The 23,985-nt window shown below is 41.5% G+C and overlaps 1 protein-coding gene across 1 annotated transcript in view; it reads right to left on the bottom strand.

Moving 5' to 3' along the window:
* Positions 1-348: 348 nt before the first annotated feature.
* Positions 349-23,985, bottom strand: part of LOC141787385 (mucin-5B-like) — an 88,406-nt gene continuing 64,769 nt past the window's right edge. Inside the window, exons 34-49 of the mRNA XM_074665676.1 lie at positions 23,459-23,697; positions 23,159-23,342; positions 21,608-21,821; positions 19,675-19,862; positions 19,514-19,583; positions 14,281-14,393; positions 14,154-14,188; positions 13,895-14,063; positions 13,496-13,588; positions 10,476-10,516; positions 7,268-9,685; positions 6,469-6,567; positions 3,018-3,146; positions 2,883-2,922; positions 2,656-2,776; positions 349-715 (exon numbers count right to left, since the gene is read on the bottom strand). Of these exons, the coding sequence (XP_074521777.1) occupies positions 505-715; positions 2,656-2,776; positions 2,883-2,922; positions 3,018-3,146; positions 6,469-6,567; positions 7,268-9,685; positions 10,476-10,516; positions 13,496-13,588; positions 13,895-14,063; positions 14,154-14,188; positions 14,281-14,393; positions 19,514-19,583; positions 19,675-19,862; positions 21,608-21,821; positions 23,159-23,342; positions 23,459-23,697 (4,364 nt within the window). The 3' untranslated portion in view covers positions 349-504. The remainder of the gene's footprint in view (positions 716-2,655; positions 2,777-2,882; positions 2,923-3,017; positions 3,147-6,468; positions 6,568-7,267; positions 9,686-10,475; positions 10,517-13,495; positions 13,589-13,894; positions 14,064-14,153; positions 14,189-14,280; positions 14,394-19,513; positions 19,584-19,674; positions 19,863-21,607; positions 21,822-23,158; positions 23,343-23,458; positions 23,698-23,985) is intronic.

Here is a 23,985-nt window from a genome sequence, read left to right as displayed (position 1 = left end):
AGCTAATAAGATAGATGTTGCTGAAATACTGGCCATGTTAGATGAACTTTGCAGGCTGTTAGCATCAAAACCCAGTCCAGTGCTCGCAGAACATCTTCATCACTGAATATAGTGTGTGTCATTGTATCTGCACTTAATTTGTGGATGGACTGATCTTTGCAATTAAAGGTTGTGTTCTTGTCTAGACCTGTCAGACCCAGCTTCATGTCTGTGAAAGAAGCTTAGAGCCCAGCAGACCCAGGCTCAGTAACCTGACACAGGCCACACTATCAACAGCATTAAGACAGAAGTCCTATGTTTTGTTTTCAGTGTGCATGAACGAGAATGTCCCCACAGGTTTAATGCTGCAGAAATCAGATTTATTGATTAGGAGGAAGAAAGTTTACATCACAGAAGTGTATTGTGACGATGAAAAAGAACAGTTTGACATTAAATGATCAAACCAAGAAGAATCACAAGGTCTAAGTCTTGAATTTTGTCTTCAGAGGATTAGGCGGTCGGTGATCAGCGCCTCCTGCGTCTCCTGCCGTTGATTGGAACGTGTGTAGTTCCTCCGACACACACTGCCCTGGTGCACTCACACTTTTCCACCATGGTGACGGTGTGGTCAACCTTGGTGTCGTCTGCGCATGTAAGACTCACCGTCTCTTCACGGGTGGCGAGTTCTCGGCAACACTCACACTCATGCATCATGGAGTTGGCTGCAGCAGAATACCTGCGTAAAGAGCGACAGCAACAGCTCAAGTCACATCCTCGGGCATCATTTTATCATGGTGTGTATCTGAAGCTCCAATGTTTTGTTTGGAGTTTGGCATGGGGAGGATGCTGAGCATTAGCAGCTGACTAAATGTGCCAAAGGGATACACTCAGGGCCTAATTCACAAAATGACTGCACATTCCGGCTTAACATGAGCAAATCAACAAAAAGACCTGATCCACAAAGTGTGTGCAAAGGGTTAAAACCTCCACCAACTGCACTGTAGGGCTGCGATGTGAGAAGGGCTTCTGTCAGTGCAAATACTTCTGGACCAAGCCTGAGTCAAACCACTATTGACAATTAAAGGGCATGTTGCAGGTCTATTTATTTGTAAATGAACACCTTATATTGTCTGTCACTGGCTGTAGAGTTAGTCAGTCATTGATTGTATGTTATTCAACCAAAAAAAGCACTAATTCAGAGGAAGACTGGCTGGTTTGGGTAAAGCTGTTTTAAAGCTCTTTTTTTCAACATCATATTTAATGACGTAGCGAAGGGGACTCGCATCCCCCTACTACACTTGAGCCAACGTGAATGATAGGTTGTCATGAGTGTGGTCGGGCATTTCAGGTCATGTTTATGGTGTTTCCTAAGTATTATTTGATTGGACCCTTCATTCAGATGATTAAGATGCAGAAATACCAGCTTAACAGAACATCAAGTCTCCTTTTTGATGGAAGTTGATGGAGTTGGCTTTCATGCTCCTTTTGTGCAGACTACAAGACAGGACTTTGTTTCTGCATCAGTTACAAAAAAGAAATGCAGTCGTCTGTGGTGCCGATTTTTATACAGGGAGATTTTGTGCCTGGCAAGATGACAGAGTCTATTTTATACAGTCTGTGGATGGAATTCAGGATGGGATACCAGAGCCAGCTCCGGGTGAGACTGACGTGGCTGCTGTCCTGTCAATACGGACAACAGAAGCTTCACTGGGAGCAGCAGTAGCTCCTAGCCCGGCTTCTGGTGGCAGACATTAACAAGGACTTGTCCAAGATCCAGCCCGAGATTCAGCCTGACGGAAACGTGAGCAGAGCACCGTAGCTAAGTCTTGTTTTTCTGACTCTGGCTCAGTGGATAGACCTCTGATAGACCTCTCTCTATGGGTTTTATGGGCTCAAAGCGTGGTGCTTTATGATCAGCGCTTACAATAGGGCTGCACGATTATCGCAATCGCAATGTCAACACATGCAATTCAGATTTTTCTCCATGATAACCAAGCAAGTCTGTAGACTCATCATGACACAACTTTTTTTATTAAATCGCAAGCACAATCGCAATCGCAATATTGTCCACCTAATCGCAAATCACACCTTTTCCCCAAATCGTGCAGCACTAGCTTACAACTACTACTTATTTTTGAAGTCAGTGTATCTGGTTTCAAACTTTAAATATGTTGATGTTAACACAGCATTAGGCTACATATCACTAGCTAACAGCGATCGTTCACCAGGACACCTGCTCCGTTCTCAGTTCACCACACCGCACAACTTCATCTCTGTCTCCATCTTTCCTGACAGACTCATTTTTATAACCCAAGGACCACCATACGTATAGGAATACAGATTTTCTTCCTCTTTATTGACAGGAGTGACAGTCTGATCTGTGTTTGTTAATGTTAATCAGAGGCAGATTTGGGTAATAGAACTGAGTAATGCCTGCAGCTAGTAGACAGCAGTTTTTCCATTACATGCCCTTTTCAAAGCCAAGACTTCTCTGACACATCAGAGCTGCGAGTCCAACTCTGAACTGGTCAATTTGTTTGGATACAGTATTTTGTTAGCGACTATGAAGGTCAATGGTGAATTTGGCATTTGATTCGTTGTTTGTGTAACATGCACAGATAGAATCACACAAAGATATGCTGCAAATCAAATTCTGGGAGAAATAAATCCACTTACATGGACATGCTTCCACACTGACCAGCACAGTATGTTACGTTGACTGGATTTTCGCTCACACAGTCGTTCACCTCGATTAACTGCTCCTTACCATGGACCTCACAGGAACCGATTCGATCACCTGTAAGGTACAGCAACTGTTCTGTCAAGTGCCAACGGGTCTAAGAAGACACACAGCTCAGTCCTCTCAAGTTAATGTCTGAAAGTGTATGACTCCATCAACTTACATGTTCTGCAGCAGTTTTTAGCATCAGTTCTCACAGTACCCTGGAGGAGAAAGACACATATGTTGTGTGTGAGACACAGGCAATATGTTTTCAAAGAGGTCAGGTGTGTCAGATGCAGAGGTTTGATTAACTCACAGGTTCACACTCCAAGATATTAAAATAAGGACAAACAGTCTTGATCTCTTGAGTAATAAGCTGTCCATTGATGTTGGCGCAGGTATACTCCACACAGCTGTCACCAGGAAAAGTAAATGTTTTGTTGACCTATAAAATAAGAAAAATCAGAAACTGAGTCAGATAGAAACTTTGATCAGTTTTTAACTTTTTCGGCTCGGATGCCTGCCTCAGCTGTACCTGTCACTGGTAGCTTTGAGCTGGTAACACCTTCTATAAGGTCTGTCTACATAACACATTATAAATTGTTACAACATGCTTGAACTGCAATATAATGCACAAATAGTCCTGTATGATGGCAGTCATAAGCACTCATGGTTGTTTATAGTGTCTATAATAAAGTGTTAATATGCTTATAATGCATTACATTGTGCATCTAGTCATAAAAAATTATAAATACTTATGAACAATAGTATACACCACTGTCACTTTAATCAACCTACAAAGCAAGTTGTGAATGAAGCATTATGACTGGCCTTTCACTTATTCTGCAAAGCTCCAAGCTTATTAAACTACTAAAACAATTTGAGGTAATAAGAGCTGTAGAAAGACATTGATTTAAAAAGGCCATAAGGAGGATCTGTTTTAATTGGATTGCAGTCACACTTTTTGGCCCAGATTCTCCCAAGACGTGACTCTTGACAAGGTGTGTGTTTGTTTTATAAATGAATGGAGAGCAGATCTTCTTTTTAACACTGCTTTTCTTTTTTCAATACAGCTACATTTAGCACTACTGACAGCCCGGTGCTCTGAGATGTGTCTTGACTTTAGGAAATCCTGGTCATGTCCTGCCAGTCATCTACCAATCAGAGCTAATGTAACCTCACTCTTCATTTTATTAATAGACTAGATAGAATATAATTATAGAATATAATAGAATTAATAATATAGAATAATATAGAATAATAATAATAATAATAATAATAATAATAATAATAATAATAATAATGAAAATAATAGAATAGAATAGAATTAATAGATTGATAGAAGTTTGAACAGACCACTGCAGAGTAACTGCTGACTGTGGGTTGGAGTCAACATTAGCAGATTAGCTCCTGTTTGTTAGCCTTTAGCTGGTGCTCTATCTCTCTCCTGTTTCTCTTTCTTCTGCTCTTCTGTCCTTTTTCTGTCTAACAGTCAGGCTCCGGTGTCCACCATCACTCATAGGCGCAAATCCCGGGAGGGACGCAGCGGTCATGTCCCCCCATTCCATAAAGTTGCCCCCCCCCTAAAAAATCCAGTTGTAATAAATTGTCTAACAGTGCAGTTTTTTTTTTAAATGGTGTAATACAAGTCATGCTACTTAAAACACACCGTTTGACAATTTTAACTATCGAAAGATGACACACACACCCCTCCTCGCAGTGGTTAGATCCAATCTATTTCTCCCGGCACGGATGCTGCCGCCGCACACACAGGCACACTAATAAACGCATACAGACAGAGCGGAAGATCACGACTAAGTAAGTAGCTTTCATTGAAAGACTGAACAGTTATAACTTCACTTGTTCAACAGACACACAGAGAAAATGAAAAGCAAATGTCAACTCCTTTGTCCGAATTCTGACAGTATGCTATAAATACACACAAGACGCTGATTAAGGTTTCCATCCGATGTGGTGCGCACACACAGACACAGACAGAGCGCCAAGGGTTGCGATTAATTATATTAAAACACTGAACAATTTATAAGTCAATTATCACTCTGTTTGCTGCTGGCTGGCAAATAGCCTCTCCTCTATAATGCAAAAGGCTGTGACAGTTATAGAAGACAGACAGGTGACATGCTGACATCCTCATCCTCTCATTTATGACACAATATTAAACTATGAGATGCCTCTAGAAAGATTTTGTCCAGATTTATGAATTCATTAATGTAGGCCATTATTTATTCAAGTCTTATTTTCTATTCTAGATTTATTGATTTAAAAATAAAGTATTTATGACTTTGACTTAGATCTTGAATGGATCCAGTTTCTAATTTCATTCTGACTGTTAATTTACACCCCTTATTGTCGTCCAATTAAAACCAACGCTTTTTTCATTAATTTGCATATAAAATAGGCCTACTGAATATTAATAAAGCGTTGTGGACGTGTTGCTTCCACATTCATGCCAAAACATTTTGCATGAAATAAAGGAAAATTAAATCTAGGCTGGTTATCCATAGTTGGGACTAGTCACTGTTTAATATCACAATATAAAACAACACAGCATTTTTTTTTGTAAATCCCCCACCCAGGAATCAATCTATGAAATTTTACTGTATATTTGCCCCCCCCCCCAACAATAAAAAGAAATTTTCGCCCCTGCCTTTATACCATCTCTACAAAATTAGTGACAGAAATTGTTTTCAGCACAGAAAAACTCAGACCTCTCTTCTCGTTACTAAACTTGGTCAGCTGGTGTGGTGTTGCCGTGGAGACTTTGGGGTGCTGTAAATCAATTCGGTCCTGCTCGACCCACTCGGAAAGCTTGGAAGTAGCATTTAGGAATAACCTATGTATATTACATAGGGGATTAAAAACAGGTATATATCTCGAAGGAACACTTCTCAAGATCACCTTAAAGTCATCACGGCCCCTCTAAGTCATAATAAACAGATGTAATCCATCATACCCAGGTTTTATTTGACCAAACACAAATTGTCTCAATTTAGAGACAATATACTCTTATAAAACAGGCTACATATAAAAAAAAAGAACTTTAGAAAATGGAGCACCATAGGCAAAATATTATATGACACTGTTAAAAAGAGATAACAAAAGCCAGTGGTACAATATTTGGTTAAATGTTTGTAATTCTTGCGATTTTAAGACATTAGAGTGTGTAATTTAGAATGTTCCCAGTTCAGAAAACGCTTCATATAGTATTCTTTTTGGGTCTGATGTAAATGATTCAGTGGGTCAACAGTTCATAGTTTTCTGGATTACTTAGTTATATGATTCCTCTAAATAGTTGTCTTTACCCAGGACAACATTGGTACCTCCTTTATCAGCTCTTTAAATTAGTTTGGCCCTTCAGTTTACATTTATAATTCTTATATAAATTGCATTGACTGAATTATAATAATTTGTTACACAGAATTATAAATAACTTTGCTTTTAACTATGATAAACCCAAACAGTATGATATATTTGAGTATGTTCAGATTGTGCTACCTGGCTGCATTTTTTATACCATTTAATAATTTTCAACATTTGATTTTAAATTTTCCCTTTCTCAAGTCAAGGTAGTTTTATCAGTTTATTTGAATTGTTACAAGAAAGAGTGGGGAGTGACATGCGGGACACCACACACTGGATCCGAACCTGAGCCCACCCGCTCAAGGCCAAACCTCATGGGGCGCCACCTAGACCACCAGGCTATCTGTACCCCATGCAGTTAATTCTTAAGAGACAGCTTTACTGACCTCAATGATGTGTGTTTTGTTGTCAGGAGCGATGAGGAAGCAGCTCTTCTGGACACACTCCCCGCAACACTTATTAGGGTTTGCTTGGTACTCATACCCCTGGAATCAGAATGTTACCAAGTGAGGAGGAAGGGATAAACAACATCAACTAAAACAACTCTCTCGCAGAATTGAACAGATGAGATTTCAGGTTTCTTTTCTGCCTGGGAAGTGACATGTCTAATGGTCTCAGACCAAACTTAACTTTGCAACTTTGCAGAAGTTTTACCCATACATAACAATTGTTCTTGCAATTAATGTGTCTTAATCCAAGGGCCATGCCACTCAGAGGTTTTATTGTCTGATGAGGGGGTTACTTTATAACAGCATTGTCATCAACCGTATGCTATGGTATTGCCCTAGTTTGCACACAACATACTGTATTTGCCCTATCTGTGTGAGTTTACAGTGAAAGAGGATACGTTTGATTATCCTAAAAATTCATAGGGGTTAAAATGGGAGATAGCAGATTTTGAACTATATAGCACCCAAAGAACATCTTTAAACAAATTAATGCTTATTTAATATCCTCTGTTATGATAAAGGGGCTCCATGTTGATTGTTTCTGTTAGTCAAATACTAAATTCCCCCCAAAATTTGGTTTTCTTACGATCACAGATATGATGTGAAGACAGCTTTTCAAATAATAACTCAATATATTAAATGTGTGTATAAGACAAGGCTGAAGTTTTCATTGACAACTCTGTGAGAGATAAAAGAAATATGTCTGTATTAGTGATATAAAAAATAGGAAACTTACTTCAGCACACGTTTCGTTGCAAACAATCGGCACGCAGTGAATGATGTTAATCATTGTGACAGGATCCATTTCTGGGCCACAGTAACATCTCTGGCAGGGCCCAGGGACAAAAGGCTCTCCCATTCCTCTTGTAGAAGTTGATGGTTGTCCACCACCTGATGGTGTTGTGCCTCCACCTTGTTGCTGTGTTGTGCCTGATGCACCTCCACCTTGTTGCTGTGTGGTTCCTGATGCACCTCCACCTTGTTGCTGTGTGGTTCCTGATGCACCTCCACCTTGTTGCTGTGTTGTGCCTGATGCACCTTCACCTTGTCTTGTTGTGCCTGATGCACCTCCACCTTGTTGCTGTGTGGTTCCTGATGCACCTCCACCTTGTTGCTGTGTTGTGCCTGATGCACCTCCACCTTGTTGCTGTGTTGTGCCTGATGCACCTTCACCTTGTCTTGTTGTGCCTGATGCACCTCCACCTTGTCTTGTTGTGCCTGATGCACCTCCACCTTGTTGTGTTGTGCCTGATGCACCTCCACCTTGTTGTGTTGTTCCTGATGCACCTCCACCTTGTCTTGTTGTGCCTGATGCACCTTCACCTTGTTGCTGTGTTGTTCCTGATGCACCTCCACCTTGTCTTGTTGTGCCTGATGCACCTCCACCTTGTTGTGTTGTGCCTGATGCACCTCCACCTTGTTGTGTTGTTCCTGATGCACCTTCACCTTGTCTTGTTGTGCCTGATGCACCTCCACCTTGTCTTGTAGTGCCTGATGCACCTTCACCTTGTTGCTGTGTTGTTCCTGATGCACCTTCACCTTGTCCTGTAGTGCCTGATGCACCTCCACCTTGTTGCTGTGTTGTTCCTGATGCACCTCCACCCTGTCTTGTTGTGCCTGATGCACCTCCACCTTGTTGCTGTGTTGTGCCTGATGCACCTTCACCTTGTTGTGTTGTGCCTGATGCACCTCCACCTTGTTGCTGTGTGGTTCCTGATGCACCTCCACCTTGTTGTGTTGTGCCTGATGCACCTCCACCTTGTTGTGTTGTTCCTGATGCACCTCCACCTTGTCTTGTTGTTCCTGATGCACCATCACCTTGTCTTGTTGTGCCTGATGCACCTCCACCTTGTTGTGTTGTTCCTGATGCACCTCCACCTTGTCTTGTTGTTCCTGATGCACCTCCACCTTGTCTTGTTGTGCCTGATGCACCTCCACCTTGTTGCTGTGTGGTTCCTGATGCACCTCCACCTTGTTGCTGTGTTGTGCCTGATGCACCTTCACCTTGTTGTGTTGTTCCTGATGCACCTCCACCTTGTTGTGTTGTTCCTGATGCACCTTCACCTTGTTGCTGTGTTGTTCCTGATGCACCTCCACCTTGTTGTGTTGTTCCTGATGCACCTTCACCTTGTTGCTGTGTTGTTCCTGATGCACCTCCACCTCGTTTTGTAGTGCCTGATGCACCTTCACCTTGTTGTGTTGTTCCTGATGCACCTTCACCTTGTCTTGTTGTGCCTGATGCACCTTCACCTTGTTGTGTTGTGCCTGATGCACCTCCACCTTGTTGTGTTGTTCCTGATGCACCTCCACCTTGTCTTGTTGTGCCTGATGCACCTTCACCTTGTTGTGTTGTTCCTGATGCACCTTCACCTTGTTGTGTTGTTCCTGATGCACCTCCACCTTGTCTTGTTGTGCCTGATGCACCTCCACCTTGTTGTGTTGTGCCTGATGCACCTCCACCTTGTTGTGTTGTTCCTGATGCACCTTCACCTTGTCTTGTTGTTCCTGATGCACCTTCACCTTGTCCTGTAGTGCCTGATGCACCTCCACCTTGTTGTGTTGTTCCTGATGCACCTCCACCTTGTTGTGTTGTTCCTGATGCACCTCCACCTTGTTGTGTTGTTCCTGATGCACCTCCACCTTGTTGTGTTGTTCCTGATGCACCTCCACCTTGTCTTGTTGTGCCTGATGCACCTCCACCTTGTTGTGTTGTGCCTGATGCACCTCCACCTTGTTGTGTTGTTCCTGATGCACCTTCACCTTGTCCTGTAGTGCCTGATGCACCTCCACCTTGTTGCTGTGTTGTTCCTGATGCACCTCCACCCTGTCTTGTTGTGCCTGATGCACCTCCACCTTGTTGCTGTGTTGTGCCTGATGCACCTTCACCTTGTCTTGTTGTTCCTGATGCACCTCCACCTTGTCCTGTAGTGCCTGATGCACCTCCACCTTGTCCTGTAGTGCCTGATGCACCTTCACCTTGTCCTGTAGTGCCTGATGCACCTCCACCTTGTCCTGTAGTGCCTGATGCACCTCCACCTTGTTGTTGTGTTGTCCCTGATGCACCACCACCTGACCCTCCTGTGGTTTCTGAGGGTGTTCCTGGGGTTGTTGTTAGCCCTGATGGTGTCTGTGGTGTTGGGATTTCTTCACCAGGCTTTAGGGATACAGAATTTGATATTAAATTTTTGTGTTTTTTTAAACTTAAATGTCACTGAATCCCAAACGATGAGTATTTTACTTTTTTGTTAATATATCTTTTTCTCTGACTTTAGTCTGCATGGCGCATTATGTGACCCTGATTTTTTATCTTTTAGCCTGAAAGTTGACTTTTGTTTTCACAACTGTACTTCATTTCTGTATCAAATACTTGATTTAAAGTTAGGAACACTACTCTCAGTAGCAGAATTTGTTTTAAAGAACAGCCCATTTCTCTGTCTGTTTGTAGCATTGCTTGGGTGTGGTGTTGTACGAAGGTATGATTGTGACATTTTATGTTAAAGTGGTCTGATTTGTCTGAAGACAGACAGACAGAACAGTATATAAAACGTTTTTTTGTTTTGTTTTGTTTTTCAATTTCAATGTTGCAACATATAAAAATTGGAGCATTGTGTATTTCTCTGAGTGAAACAGACTCCTTCAACAGTCATTTTCCAATTACAATTGTACAAAAGCTGGTTGATGGGCATGTGATATGATGCATAAGACTGGCAGTGTGAAGTGCTTTGAGTGGTCTGAAAAGACTAGAAAACCACTATATAAGTACTGGTCCATCTTACTGGTCCATAAGGACAGGTGAACATATTGAAACTTAATAGGATGAGCAGGACAAAAATGAAAGAAAATGAATTTTGTCTCACCCAGAGAAGTTAAGACAATACCTATAAACCAGTAGAAAATATACATCAGACCTTATTTATTTAAAAGACAACAGACTTTGCACTTACCATGTACTCTGTGCCCAAATAAACACACACATTTCCCGGCACTGCAAAAAAAAAAAAAAATTATATATATTTTCTCATTTTTTTTTAAATGGAATACTTTCAAAGATAAAAGGCATTTAGAATTTTTTTTTTTTTTTTTACTTTATCTTTAGGATTCCCTTTGGGATTTTTCGGGCTGTAAAATTTTCTACAATTTAAGTCAAATCCCCAGCAAAGCATTCTAACTTATTGTAGGTAAAACTACTCCTCTTATTACTTATTGTTTATTTTTCATCTATTACATGACCCAATATAAGCAACCCATTTGAGTTAAAAAGCAGCAGAACAATTCTCTCTGATGAAACACCGCAGGAAACACTGGGCAAAAAATACAGGAGTTCCCACTGTCTTCTAAAGCCTGAGCCTGGACCACAGAGCAGGATTTCTGGCGAAAGAAATGTTGTGTGGTGATAGCTCATTTTCTGTAAATTCTGCCATCTGACCAATCAATCTCTTCATAGTGAAGTTCGGAGAACCAACCAGGATAGAGGAGAGAGACTGGCATGAAATTTTATTGACTAGAATGAATTTTTTTTTACTATGACAAACTTTGAAGTATCTCTGAGTTGGTTTATCGTGTTAATAATAAGCACTGTGAAGCCTCACAATAAGATCTCATTTGTTTGGAACTGTAACGACATATAAAGGCTTGTAGTTGATACTCTTATTTTACTGATATGACCTTGAAAAATTAAGTATCCATTGTACTGGCACCAATGACGTGAGGTCAGGGGAGACAGGAGAGGCAGTGCCTCACCTGCCTTAGCAAGAATTGCACAATAACTCGGCTAACTGTTGGCTGTGAGTCCATCTTGCTGTCTCTCTGTATACCACTATTGAAATGTTCAAACTTTTTTGCTGTATGAACTAAACTTCTATGGCTTAGTTGATGTACAGTGTTTTTTTTAATCAACAACTGTATGTGTGCGATGCATTTCCTGTGCTGAGCAATCATAAAACAGCTGCAAAAAAAGGCACTATGGGAGGCACGCAGTTCTCCTGCGGTACACCCCAAGGCTGGCTGTGCGGATGTCCAGCAAGAAATCACCTTTTCCTGCCTTCTTTTCTCAACTAATGACAATGTGTGGACTCAGATGGGATATTGTGACCTGAAGAATTTGCAAAGAAGCCTTGACAAACATGAGCGATTGACCGTTCACATTCAAAGCCAGATCACACCAAAACGGTCGGGATGTCCAGGATAGACTTGGCTTTGGACGAACAGCAACGACTCAACATCAGCATCCACAAATGCAAAGGTAAAGGAGAACCGAGAGATTTTAAAAGATCTCATCAATGTCACCTGCTTCCTCGCCAAACAGCAGCTGGCATTTCGTGGAAATGATGGAAGCCCAGGCTCTGCTAATCATGGCAACTATATTGAATTCTTACATGCTTTTGCTGAGAAAGATGACAGGCTAGCTAGACATTTGGAGACATCCACTGTATTTTCTGGCTTGTCAAATGGAAAACAAAATGATTTAATCAAAGCAGTCGCTTGTGTCATAAGAAATTACAGTAAAAAGGAGATCAGAGCAACCCTATTTGTTGAGGTAGAGGTAGACGAGACTACAGATGTCACAGCCCAAGCTCAGATTTCTGTCATACTGCAGTAAGTAGCTAACACTGAAGCAGACTGTGAGGTGAAGGAGGCGTTTCTGGGTTTTGATGAGGTGAGGGAGGACAGACATGCTCCTGCCATTGCCGAGTATGTCTTGAGAGTTTAGCTGTAGCTCAGACCTGCAAGCTTAAATTAAAGAAAAGGTGCCTGAGGCCATGATTATCCACTGTTATGCATACACGCTTAACTTGGTGCTTTTGCATTCAGCAAAGTGAAATGTCGCAACATTCTGATGACATGAAACTGCAGAGCCTGTCAAAGTATGCCAAATCCTTTGACTTTGTGAAACTGAAGGTGGACCTTGTTGGCTCACAAACCATGAAGGACAAATGTAAGTCTTCTAGCCAGCTTCTCAACTTTTTGGCCCAGAAAGATCTCACTCAAGCTGTTCCTAAAGCGACAAAGTTGCTTCACCTACTACAGCATCGGTGGAGCGGCCATTCTCAGTACTGAAAAGACTCACAACATATAGTTAGAACAGAAGGGATCGAGGACGACTTTCTTCCCTGGCAGTGATTTTCCATTGAGACACTGAGACCTTTAAAACTGAAGGAAGACAAGAAAACCTTCTGCAAACAAGTTTTTGAAGCGTTTTTCCAGAGGGAGCGTTGCATTGGCTTCATTTATACGTAAAAGTAAGGCCGTAACAACGTTGGTTTTAGTTTGTTTGCTTTTTATTAAATGTGCTTTTTTGTACTACATTTTGTATGTGTAATTGCTAATGTGAGCTTTTAAACATAACCCGTTGACTGCTGCCAGTCAAATGGTGAATAAGCTACTCTGAGAGGTTCATATGATTGTGAATCTGATTGTGATGAAGTCAGTGCCTCACCAGCCATAAACCTCATGTCACTGACCAGCACAGGGGGTTTGAGCAACTTTGTACCACTTTCCCTCAACAGAGCTAGTGGCCTAAAATGACACTTATCTCAAACAAAACTTGTAATGCAGTTTAGAATTCTTAGAGTAATTAATGCCACACCTACAACAAGGTTCACAAGACCCCAAAGATTCACAGTTGACAAAAGACCTCAACATCTCTCAGGAATTAGGTCAACAAGTCTGCTAAAGACCACATGGGACAGCCATTGGCACACTGACAACTACTGAAGGCTTATATTCTGTATGTCCACCCACCAGCGGGTTTCCAACTGAAAAAAACTTTCAGAGAGGAACTCTGCCAAGTCCTAGTGTCTTTCTGGATCAAGCTATGGATTACCATGACCTTGACCACCCAGAACCATCATAGACCTTTTCCAGACACCTGCTATGTAGTTCTTCTCCAAATCAGCTCTTTGCTATAAGACTGTTGTTGTATGTTACAACTGTCCAATACATGCACACTGATAGAGTGACGTACCGCAGCTGTAGGAAGGGCAGCAGATGCCATCTGTGGAATTGAGCCTCAAGCCCAGTGGACAAGTAATTGGTGGAGGACATGGAACTCTGCATTCTGATGGAGAGGAGAAGGTAGGATTTAATGAGATTATCTTAGTTTTCTTTTAAAATAGGACATTGACTTGGTGTAAACTAAGAGACAGCGTGCTCATTGTAATTAATAACTGTCAAATTCAGTTGGTTGTGTCCAGTTTAGTGCAGACCAGGAGCCACCTTACACACTGGAACATATAAAGGCTAAGTAACGACAGACACCAAGCTTGCAAGTGAGGAAAAGGATCGATTCAGTGGATTATTTTTCATAGAGTTGGTGTAAAAGAAAATGTAGCAACCACACACTTCTCAGACACAACAGACTCACCACATGAATATGTTACGCAGCAGCCATCTGATGTGTTAACCAGCTTCTGTCCAGGCTCACTGCAGTCAGGAATGGGCTCTGTTTGGCACGTAACTGGTTGACACTGGACACTCATAGAGTCACTGTCACATTCACAGATATCACAGCCACTAGACCATGTTTCCCCAGGCTGGTTAAAAGAAAAACAGACACCAGTTCAGACACAGCTTTGTTCCTGCTCAGTGGGCTCAGTGTTGTAACTATCAGGTAGAGTTCTCACTTGTCTTGGTTTTCCATCAGGTCCAACACAAATGTCTGAAATGTGGCGGTAACAATGTTTTGTCAGCTTCTGTGCGAAATATGTCATGAACAAGCCAAACCATGTTGCTAATAGGATGCCCACTTACCACAAGAGTTGACACATTTGTCATAGACTTGATTAAATAAGGTGGTGCCTTCGGGACAGAAGCAGCCCTCCTTTTGTACGCCAGAGAATACTGGAAGGAACTTATTGTTGTATCTGGTGACAGATATTGAATTAAAAGGTGTTTCAGTGGTGAGTTCACTTCCTTGATGAATGAGAGAACAGCTTAAAGACAGTTTTAATCTACACTTAGAGTAGTGAGTTGTCCAAAAAATCTCAAGCCACGGTCGTACTGATTTAATGGTGCCTTTGACAAGATATAACATCTATGATTCAGTTTGTTTGTTCAGGTGAACTGCTGTTTTCCTATGGAAGCAAAAATGAGACATAATTATTTGAATTTTAAGAGCCACTGAATGTTAAATATTGAAATGAAAACACCACTGAATTCATTGCATTGAATTACTTTGCTATGAAAACAATGCATCTGAATTTATTTGTCCTGATTTCACCTATTGAAAATTCAGATCCCAAAAATTCACTTATTAAAAAGTCAGATACAAAAATTCAAGTTTCATAACTCAATAAAAAATAATAATAATAATTTAAAAAATCTGGCTCGCTAAAATTCAATTTGTCAAATTCAGTTCTCAATTGAACTCTCCAAAATTCAGATTTGAAAATTCAAGTAGAAAAATTCAGATCACAACATCCGTGCTACCAAGGACAGGAGAGGTACCGTATTGACACGAATAAATAAATTAGCATCATCAGCGCTCCTCTCCATTCCTCACCTCCTGTCAACAGCTATAGCAGCTCCTGTGACTGTCTCTGCTGTGACTGTCACTTCTGTGACTGTATCTGCTGTGACTGTCACTTCAGTGACTGTCTCTGCTGTGACTGTCACTTTTGTGACTGTATCTGCTGTGACTGTCACTTCTGTGACTGTCTCTGTTGCGACTGTCATTTCTGTGACTGTCTCTGCTGTGACTGTCTCTGCTGTGACTGTCTCTGCTGTGACTGTATCTGCTTCTACTGTCACTTCTGTGACTGTCACTTCTGTGACTGTCTCTGCTGTGACTGTCACTTCTGTGACTGTCTCTGCTGTGACTGTCTCTGCTGTGACTGTCACTTCTGTGACTGTCTCTGCTGTGACTGTCTCTGCTGTGACTGTCTCTGCTGTGACTGTCACTTCTGTGACTGTCTCTGCTGTGACTGTATCTGCTGTGACTGTCTCTGCTGTGACTGTCTCTGCTGTGACTGTCTCTGCTGTGAATGTCTATGCTTTGACTGTCACTTCTGTGACTGTCTCTGCTGTCACTGTCACTTCTGTAACTGTATCTGCTGTGACTGTCACTTCTGTGACTGTCTCTGCTGTGACTGTCACTTTTGTGACTGTCTCTGCTGTGACTGTCACTTCTGTGACTGTCTCTGCTGTGACTGTCACTTCTGTGACTGTCACTTCTGTGACTGTCTCTGCTGTGACTGTCACTTCTGTGACTGTCTCTGCTGTGACTGTCTCTGCTGTGACTGTATCTGCTGTGACTGTCTCTTCTGTGACTGTCTCTGCTGTGACTGTCTCTGCTGTGAATGTATCTGCTGTGACTGTCTCTGCTGTGACTGTCACTTCTGTGACTGTCTCTGCTGTGACTGTCACTTCTGTGACTGTCTCTGCTGTGACTGTCTCTGCTGTGACTGTCACTTCTGTGACTGTCTCTGCTGTGAATGTCTCTGCTGTGACTGTCTCTGCTTTGACTGTCACTTCTGTGACTGTCTCTGCTGTGACTGTCTCTGCTGTGACTGTCACTTCTGTGACTGTCTCTGCTGTGACTGTCACTTCTGTGACTGTCTCTGCTGTGACTGTCTCTTTCCTCTGACTGTCACTTCTGTGACTGTCTCTGCTGTGACTGTCTCTGCTGTGACCGTCTATGCTTTGACTGTCACTTCTGTGACTGTCTCTGCTGTGACTGTCACTTTTGTGACTGTATCTGCTGTGACTGTCACTTCTGTGACTGTCTCTGTTGCGACTGTCATTTCTGTGACTGTCTCTGCTGTGACTGTCTCTGCTGTGACTGTCTCTGCTGTGACTGTCTCTGCTGTGACTGTCACTTCTGTGACTGTCTCTGCTGTGACTGTCACTTCTGTGACTGTCTCTGCTGTGACTGTCTCTGCTGTGACTGTCACTTCTGTGACTGTCTCTGCTGTGACTGTCTCTGCTGTGACTGTCTCTGCTGTGACTCTCACTTCTGTGACTGTCTCTGCTGTGACTGTATCTGCTGTGACTGTCACTTCTGTGACTGTCTCTGCTGTGACTGTCACTTCTGTGACTGTATCTGCTGTGACTGTCACTTCTGTGACTGTCTCTGCTGTGACTGTCACTTTTGTGACTGTATCTGCTGTGACTGTCACTTCTGTGACTGTCATTGCTGTGACTGTTATTTCTGTGACTGTCTCTGCTTTGACTGTCTCTGCTGTGACTGTCACTTCTGTGACTGTATCTGCTGTGACTGTCACTTCTGGGACTGTCTCTGCTGTGACTGTCACTTTTGTGACTGTCTCTGCTGTGACTGTCACTTCTGTGACTGTCTCTGCTGTGACTTTCATTTCTGCGACTGTTATTTCTGTGACTGTCACTTCTGTGACTGTCTCTGCTGTGACTGTCTCTGCTGTGACTGTCACTTCTGTGACTGTCTCTACTGTGACTGTCTTTGCTGTGACTGTATCTGCTGTGACTGTCTCTTCTGTGACTGTCTCTGCTGTGACTGTCTCTGCTGTGACTGTATCTGCTGTGACTGTCTCTGCTGTGACTGTCTCTGCTGTGACTGTATCTGCTGTGACTGTCTCTGCTGTGACTGTCACTTTTGTGACTGTCTCTGCTGTGACTGTCACTTCTGTGACTGTCTCTGCTGTGACTGTCTCTGCTGTGACTGTAGCTTGGATGTTGTGATATGAAAATTTCAACTTAAATTTTCGAATCTGACTTTTGACGAGTTGAATTGTGAACTGAATATGACTCATTGATTTTGAGCAACCTGAATCTTTTTGTTGTCGAGTTATGAAACTTGAATTTTTGGTTCTGACTTTTTATATCATTTTTTTTTTCATCCTGAATTTTCATTAAGTGCATTCAGGACAAATTAATTCAGATACATGGTTTTCGTATCAAAATAACTTAATGCCATAAATTCAGTGGTGTTTTTATTTCAGAATTTAGCATTCAGTGGCTGTCTCTTGTCCCACAGTTTTCTTTCTCTTCACACCCTGATGTTTGACTCTTGAGAGACAGGTGTGAGCAAGAGTATGGCTTAAGATGTGTGCCACTTGAAAATGAATTTGAATTTTTAAATTGAATTTGAAAAACATGCTGTAGAATTGAATTTGATGTTCTGAAATTGGATTATTTGCTTTGAAATTGCATTTTACCTACTTGAAAATCCAAATCTCTTTATTCCTTTAATTCAGAAAAACAAAATTTAATTTCATTTGACGAAATTCACAAACAGTTTTACCATCCAGTTTTGGTACCAAGAGAAAACAGAATTTAACAAACACTAAAAGCAGGATTTCGCGAAGAAGGAAAATGGTCAGGGTACTCTAAACTGCAGTTTAATTGTAAAACTGAAACTGAATTTTGTTAACTTATTTTATTTCTTAATTTTGAATTGGAGGGAAAGAGATTTGTTTTTTGTTTTGTTTTTTCTGGTAGGTCAAATCCAATTTCAAAGCAAACAAGTGCAGTTTCAAAACAATCTTTTTTTAACATCGTGTTTTTGAATTCAATATAATAATTCAAATTCATAGCCCATTAAAGAGTGAAAACTATGTGGTGATAAAATACATGATGAAATATTCTAGGTTATTTTTTTGGACAAACATTTCAAAACTCACTGAAAATATGAGAAAATTCAATGCTTTGTTGAAAGCAGAAATTCAAGCGTTTGACTTGGTAAAATGGTGTTTCAGATACAGACTGACTGTGCTTTACCTACAAGGGAAAAGGGAGTTTTTTCATATTTCTGAATCTGCTTGATCTCTGGCAGCTGGAGGTGGCTGCTCATCAAGACTTCATTAAATACATGTCGTAGTCCGACGGTAGAATGTGCAGGTTAACTTTAACTTTGCACGAGAGAGAGCCAATGAGTGAAGATTACACAGAGATGTGCAGACTGCCTAAACCATCTGCAAGAATAATCTGTCATCAGACTCTGACCACTAAATTCAAATGTCCAGAATAACAACGCTAGGCTAATTCTGTGATAATTGCGGCAAGGTTGTATTACTTAACTTATGGCTAAGTCCCGCCCTCAAACGCAATGAACCATTCACAGTGTGTATAACCATTCCCATATTCTCTGACATTCTCTGTCCGGACATCCATTAAAATGTATTGCAGAAAGTCATTTTTTGTTGTTATATGAAGTTTTTCTCAGATCTTTGGTTTAAAAATCGTCAAACTGTGTTCATGGGGTATCTGCAACTCAACACAAGTAATCCCGAGAGTCAGGGTGATGGTGTGTATTTTTAACCCTTTCCATAGACACATCTGAACAGAGAAAAGTGTTTTCTTTGGGTAACGTTGTGCAGCAGACCAACATCAGGTCTGAGAGAGTCAAATGAAGAAGGATGTCTCCATCTGCTCTAACATCAGCTGACAGAGTTTCTGAGGCAGCAGGTTGTGACTTTGCTGAAAAGAAATATAAAGTTATCTTTAAGACTAGAAGTTCTAGTTAAACTAATGTTAGCTTCTGGAGCTTTGCTACATTAGCTTATTTGTAATAGCCGAGATAACACAGGTTGTTAATCGTTATGTTTAATAATTCAGCGTAAATCCTGTAGCTCCAAACTAACAGACCCACTCTTGGTAAATCTGGTAAAAATGTTTTGTCCAGACCAGTGCAGATCCTCTATCAGGTTTGCTCTGAAAGCTGTAAATTTAACTGAAGCTTTTTATGGACCTCCTCAACAATAAATGATTCATAAATCCCCCAGTGTGTAAGTGTAGTTTAGATCCTTTTGGTGATAGCATCCTGTGAAATGTCTCCTACTGTGACACCATAGCACTGTCACTGTATGGATTTTGTTTGTCCAAGTAAGTGGAGGGGGCGCGCCTAGCCATAGGTTAGCTGAACTAAATGGGCTAGTGGACAAAGTGGATCAGTATTACTGTGTTGATGACAGTTATTGACAGTTATTTTCAAGCCAACCAGAACTTACTATACAATTTCATTTTTAAATATCCATCCACTCTGTTTTCTGACAAACCACACACTGTTTACCTGTCATTACATGTTGGCTCTACAGCAGGGCCACAGGGCTTGTACACTTTGCCCTCTGGACATGTATACTCTGCAAAATGGAAATATGTTTGAGTACACATTTTTTTTCGCCCTACACAACAACTATCAGAATGCTTCACAGAATGGGTGATGTCACTCACCACACTCCCCATCGGTAGCATTCCTCCAGTCAATACAGACCCCCTTCAAAGCACACAAACTAGCATAGATCTCCAAGCTCTCACATTTGGTTATATTCAGGTCGATGGGAGGCAAGCCGCAGTTATCAACCTCACAGATTTTTTCAAATGGAAGTGGGGAAAGGTGAGGACTGCATGCATCAAAGGTACTGGAAGGAAACAGAAACAACAGATAATTTGCCTGAAAACATGAAAAAATGAATAAAATTAGCACAAAAAGTTTTATTTTGAGGATGCACAGTTTGAAGAGCTCTGACATTATGTAAACTCTCCTTTTCAATCAGAAGTTTTTGAACAGTGTCTCCATGCAATGTGTTTTCAATTCTAATAAACTTGAAGGGGGAGAAGCCCAAGTTTAGCATACCAATATAGGCAATCAGTATTTACAGTTACCAATTATACAGTTTATTATTACATTAATTCATGTGTCCGGTGCACTCAGTACAATGTTTTGTAGTTTTTCTTCATCTGTGAAAAAACTGTTCAGAGGCTAATTTTTGTTACTACTTTAGATTGTGGTGATCTGTGTTCTGCCTAGTGTAAAGCGCCTTGTTTCCCCTCACCAGCCATCACTCCACCTGTGCACCTGGGTTCATTCGTGCTCATGAAGAGGCAGCATATAGGCCATGTCCACACATATCTGGGAAATTGCATATGTTCTTATACATGTACGCCTGTCGTCCACACAAAAACTACAGCTTTACATCACTAAGAAAAATGTTCTCTGAAAACTCCGGCCAAAGTAAAAATTTTGGAAAACTCGTGTTTCATGGTTTTGTGCAGACGCCGGGAAACAGAGTTTTTGGTTCTCGAACGTCACAGCTGAATGACGGGGGCTCACTCTGATTGGATGGCACAGGTTTTAAAGATGCTGTGAGGAGAATCTGTTTGAATTGCACTCCCTCACCACTTTGCGGCCCGGAATCTTCACACAGTATCATAAATTACTTTTAGTGAGGTGTGCGTTTGTTTGGAATCCCATGGAGATCGGATTAAAACAAGTTTTCTTTGTTCAACACAACTTTTAACTGGATACAATGCACCAAGGTAAGGGACGGAATAAAGCAGACGTTGTAGAGCCAGCTATACATTAGGAACATCGTCATCCCGGTGCTTCAACGCATCTGTAGGCTAACGTGACAACAAGTACACACTGTCAGTTTATAAGGAGTTTAGTAGCTGCTTATATTTAGCACAGCTGGCAGCCCGGTGCTTTGAGACATGTGTAAGGTTAGTGAATCCTGGTCATGTCCTGCCAGTCATCTACCAATCAGAGCTAACGTAACCTCACTCTACATTTTATTGACAGACTCTCAAGTTTGAACAGACCACTGCAGAATAACTGCTGACTGTGGGTTGGAGTCAACATTAGCACAAACAGTTTAGCTCCTGTGTTATAGAGTGATACAGCATGAGCTAAAGGCCTATTAGCCTTTAGCTACAAAATTAGTTATAGAAATTGATTTTAGCAGAGAAAAACACAGATCTCTGTGTTTTGTCTCTTCTCACTACTAAACTTTGCCAGCGGTGAGATGTTTTCAGATAGACCTAGACATGCTGTAGATCAATCAAGTCCTGGTCGATCTGAACTGGAAGTTAGTTGGATTTTGTGTTGACTTTTATTTTTTTGCAGTTTTTTCTTTCAAACTGAGCTTTTTGTCAAAAGATTCAATAAATATCAACACAACAACTTTTAGTCACTAACAATTTTCACTCCAATTGTACTAATTGGACAGTGTGTTTAAAACAGACTCTTCGTTTTGGATAGACTACTTCTTTTGAAGTGGGGAGGGTCTTTTTTTTAACCCTGACTATTTTGGGGGTGGGCAAACTACTTCTACACACAGGGAACATTTCAGAAGCTCATGGAAAGGGGTCCATCTCTACCCCTCACCTGCTGGTTATCAGTTTACAGATAGTAGGTCTACAGGGAAGATATGTTGTTTTAAGTGGTGGGGTGCTCAGTGATGTTCTGGTGGTCACTGTAGGGGTTGTGGTGACTTCGCAGGGTGTCTCCGGGACAGTCCAGTGGCTTGGACCTTCTTCGCAGCTGTCAATCAAGCCATTTGGAGAAAGGCAGTCATTGCTTTGGTCGTTATCACAGTTTCCTGGAGAAGAAAGAAGTGTCACTCATCCATACGTGACCCCTAATTCATACAAAAAGCATGAGTGCCACACAGTGCCGAGCACTAAGTAGTACTTACAAACCACTCTAGTCAATCATTGCATTCACACAGCGTGTACTGTGGTCCACCAGTGCCGCGATCACCAACAGTTGTGTATGGTTGTTACACTGAAAGTCTATTTTTTAACCAGAGTGTGCTGCAGAAACGCATCAATCTCTGCAGAGCAGATCGTACCAAGCAGGACACCAGACACGAATACAATCAGAGCATCGGGTCATTTCTAAATAAAGCTCCATGTTCTTGGAATGGACCAGTACTTATATAGCGCTTTTCTAGTCTCTCAGATTAGCTTTACACTGCTAGTCTTATTCACCCATACACACCACATTCACACACTGATGGTGGATTTCCTTTGGAAACCATCCGTTTTTTATCTAATACATTCATTCACACACCACTGACCAATAGTAGGAGCAATTCAGGGTTCATTGTCTTGCTCAAGGACACTTGGGCATGTGACTGCTGGAATTGAACCCCCAACTTTCGGATTGAGAGGCGACAACTCTACCACTGAGCCACAGCCGCCCACATGTTCTTGCTCTTGATCCCAAATCTCATCCGTGTTTTTCAAAACTACGTCACTGACACATGCCCAGAGGTCATCAGCAGGTCAGACCCTGAGAAAATGCAAGGTTTTAGAGGAGGAAAAATTCCTCTTGTGGACACCAACAGAAAGGAGAAGACGTGGACTGAAGGTGCTGAAGTGTAGGAAGGGCCAGGTGAGTTTAACATGCTTATTAATTACAATGAAAATACGTTGTCATGGTTGTGATTCCTGCTTGTATCCAGCTGCTATGGGCACTGTGCGGCACTCCAGAAACGCGTCCAGTATGAATTAGTGCGCACCCAAAAAACCACAGTGCTGCGAAGCACTGTGCTGATGCTGTATGTGTGAATTAGCAGTAAAGGACCAAATTACTTCCATTGTCATATGGCACTGTTTACAAGAACAACTATCTACAGAGAGGTCTTAATAACACTACTGATTACAATCTCCAAAGTTGAAGGACATATCAGTTCTTTTGAAACAGGGTAGTCCCAGGTTGTTGGCAGTAATAAACATATCTACTACCCACAAGATATTTTGGTTAGCTCAGCCTATTTATTGGAAGACATGGCAGGGAACTGGTATGGATAGTAGGCTACCTACAGTGACAGATGGGGTCAACTGTGACACATAACGTAGGGGATTTCAGACAGCCCTGGCTTTGTCACCAATGTTGGTGTATATTTAGAAGATGCACGTTCTGTTGACTCACCACACTGTCCTTCCGTGTTCCCGCCAAAGAGAGAATGAGGAATGGTAATAGTGAATGAGTGTTTCCTATAGACAACTGTTGTTTTGATTGCTGGAATGTCCAGAGTGATCTCTAAAGTTGTTTTTAGAAGGACCAGAACAGAATTGCTGAAGGCAGGATAGATGCGTTTTTCATTCACATATACCTGTAGGACAGAGTACGGACAGGAGTTAACCTTTCTAACTCTGGTAGATCACTATGAGTGACAGATTGATCAGCATCGCAAAAAAATATGCCTTAAGATTTGTAAGTTTTGCTTACCACGAGGCCTTCATCCTTTATCTGAGTCAAAACTATCTTGTCGGACTGGAAATAAACAATGAGAGTCTGGGGACAGAATGTGCTGTCTGTGGGGTCACAAACTTGATTGTCCACTATTATTGTCAGGTTGTATTTAACAACGATTTCTTTGACCAGGATGTAGTCGCAGTACTGTTCAAAATCGTAACATTTTCCATCAAATGTGTTGTAGTGAACTTGATTAATAATCCCACATTCACCTGTTGGACAAAAAGAGCCACAGTTAGCAAAACCTGATAAAAAACACACCACAAGATAACTTTCACCAACAAACACACACACACACACACACACACCACACACACACACACACACACACACACACACATACACACACACACACACACACACACACACACACACACACACAAATACACACACATGTATACATGTATACATAAATACATACATTACATACACACATTACATACACAAATACATACTATGTCAATAAATACGTGCAAACCAGGGCTCAAATTTGAGATTTT

The sequence above is a fragment of the Halichoeres trimaculatus genome, unplaced genomic scaffold, assembly GCF_033239565.1.
Source record: "Halichoeres trimaculatus isolate MK-OKI-2021-1 unplaced genomic scaffold, fHalTri1.1 fHalTri1_scaffold_3, whole genome shotgun sequence".
In the NCBI taxonomy this organism is placed as follows: Eukaryota; Metazoa; Chordata; class Actinopteri; order Labriformes; family Labridae; genus Halichoeres; species Halichoeres trimaculatus.
The sequence above is the reverse complement of the archived record's forward strand: the minus strand, read 5'-3'. Positions and strand labels throughout refer to the sequence as shown.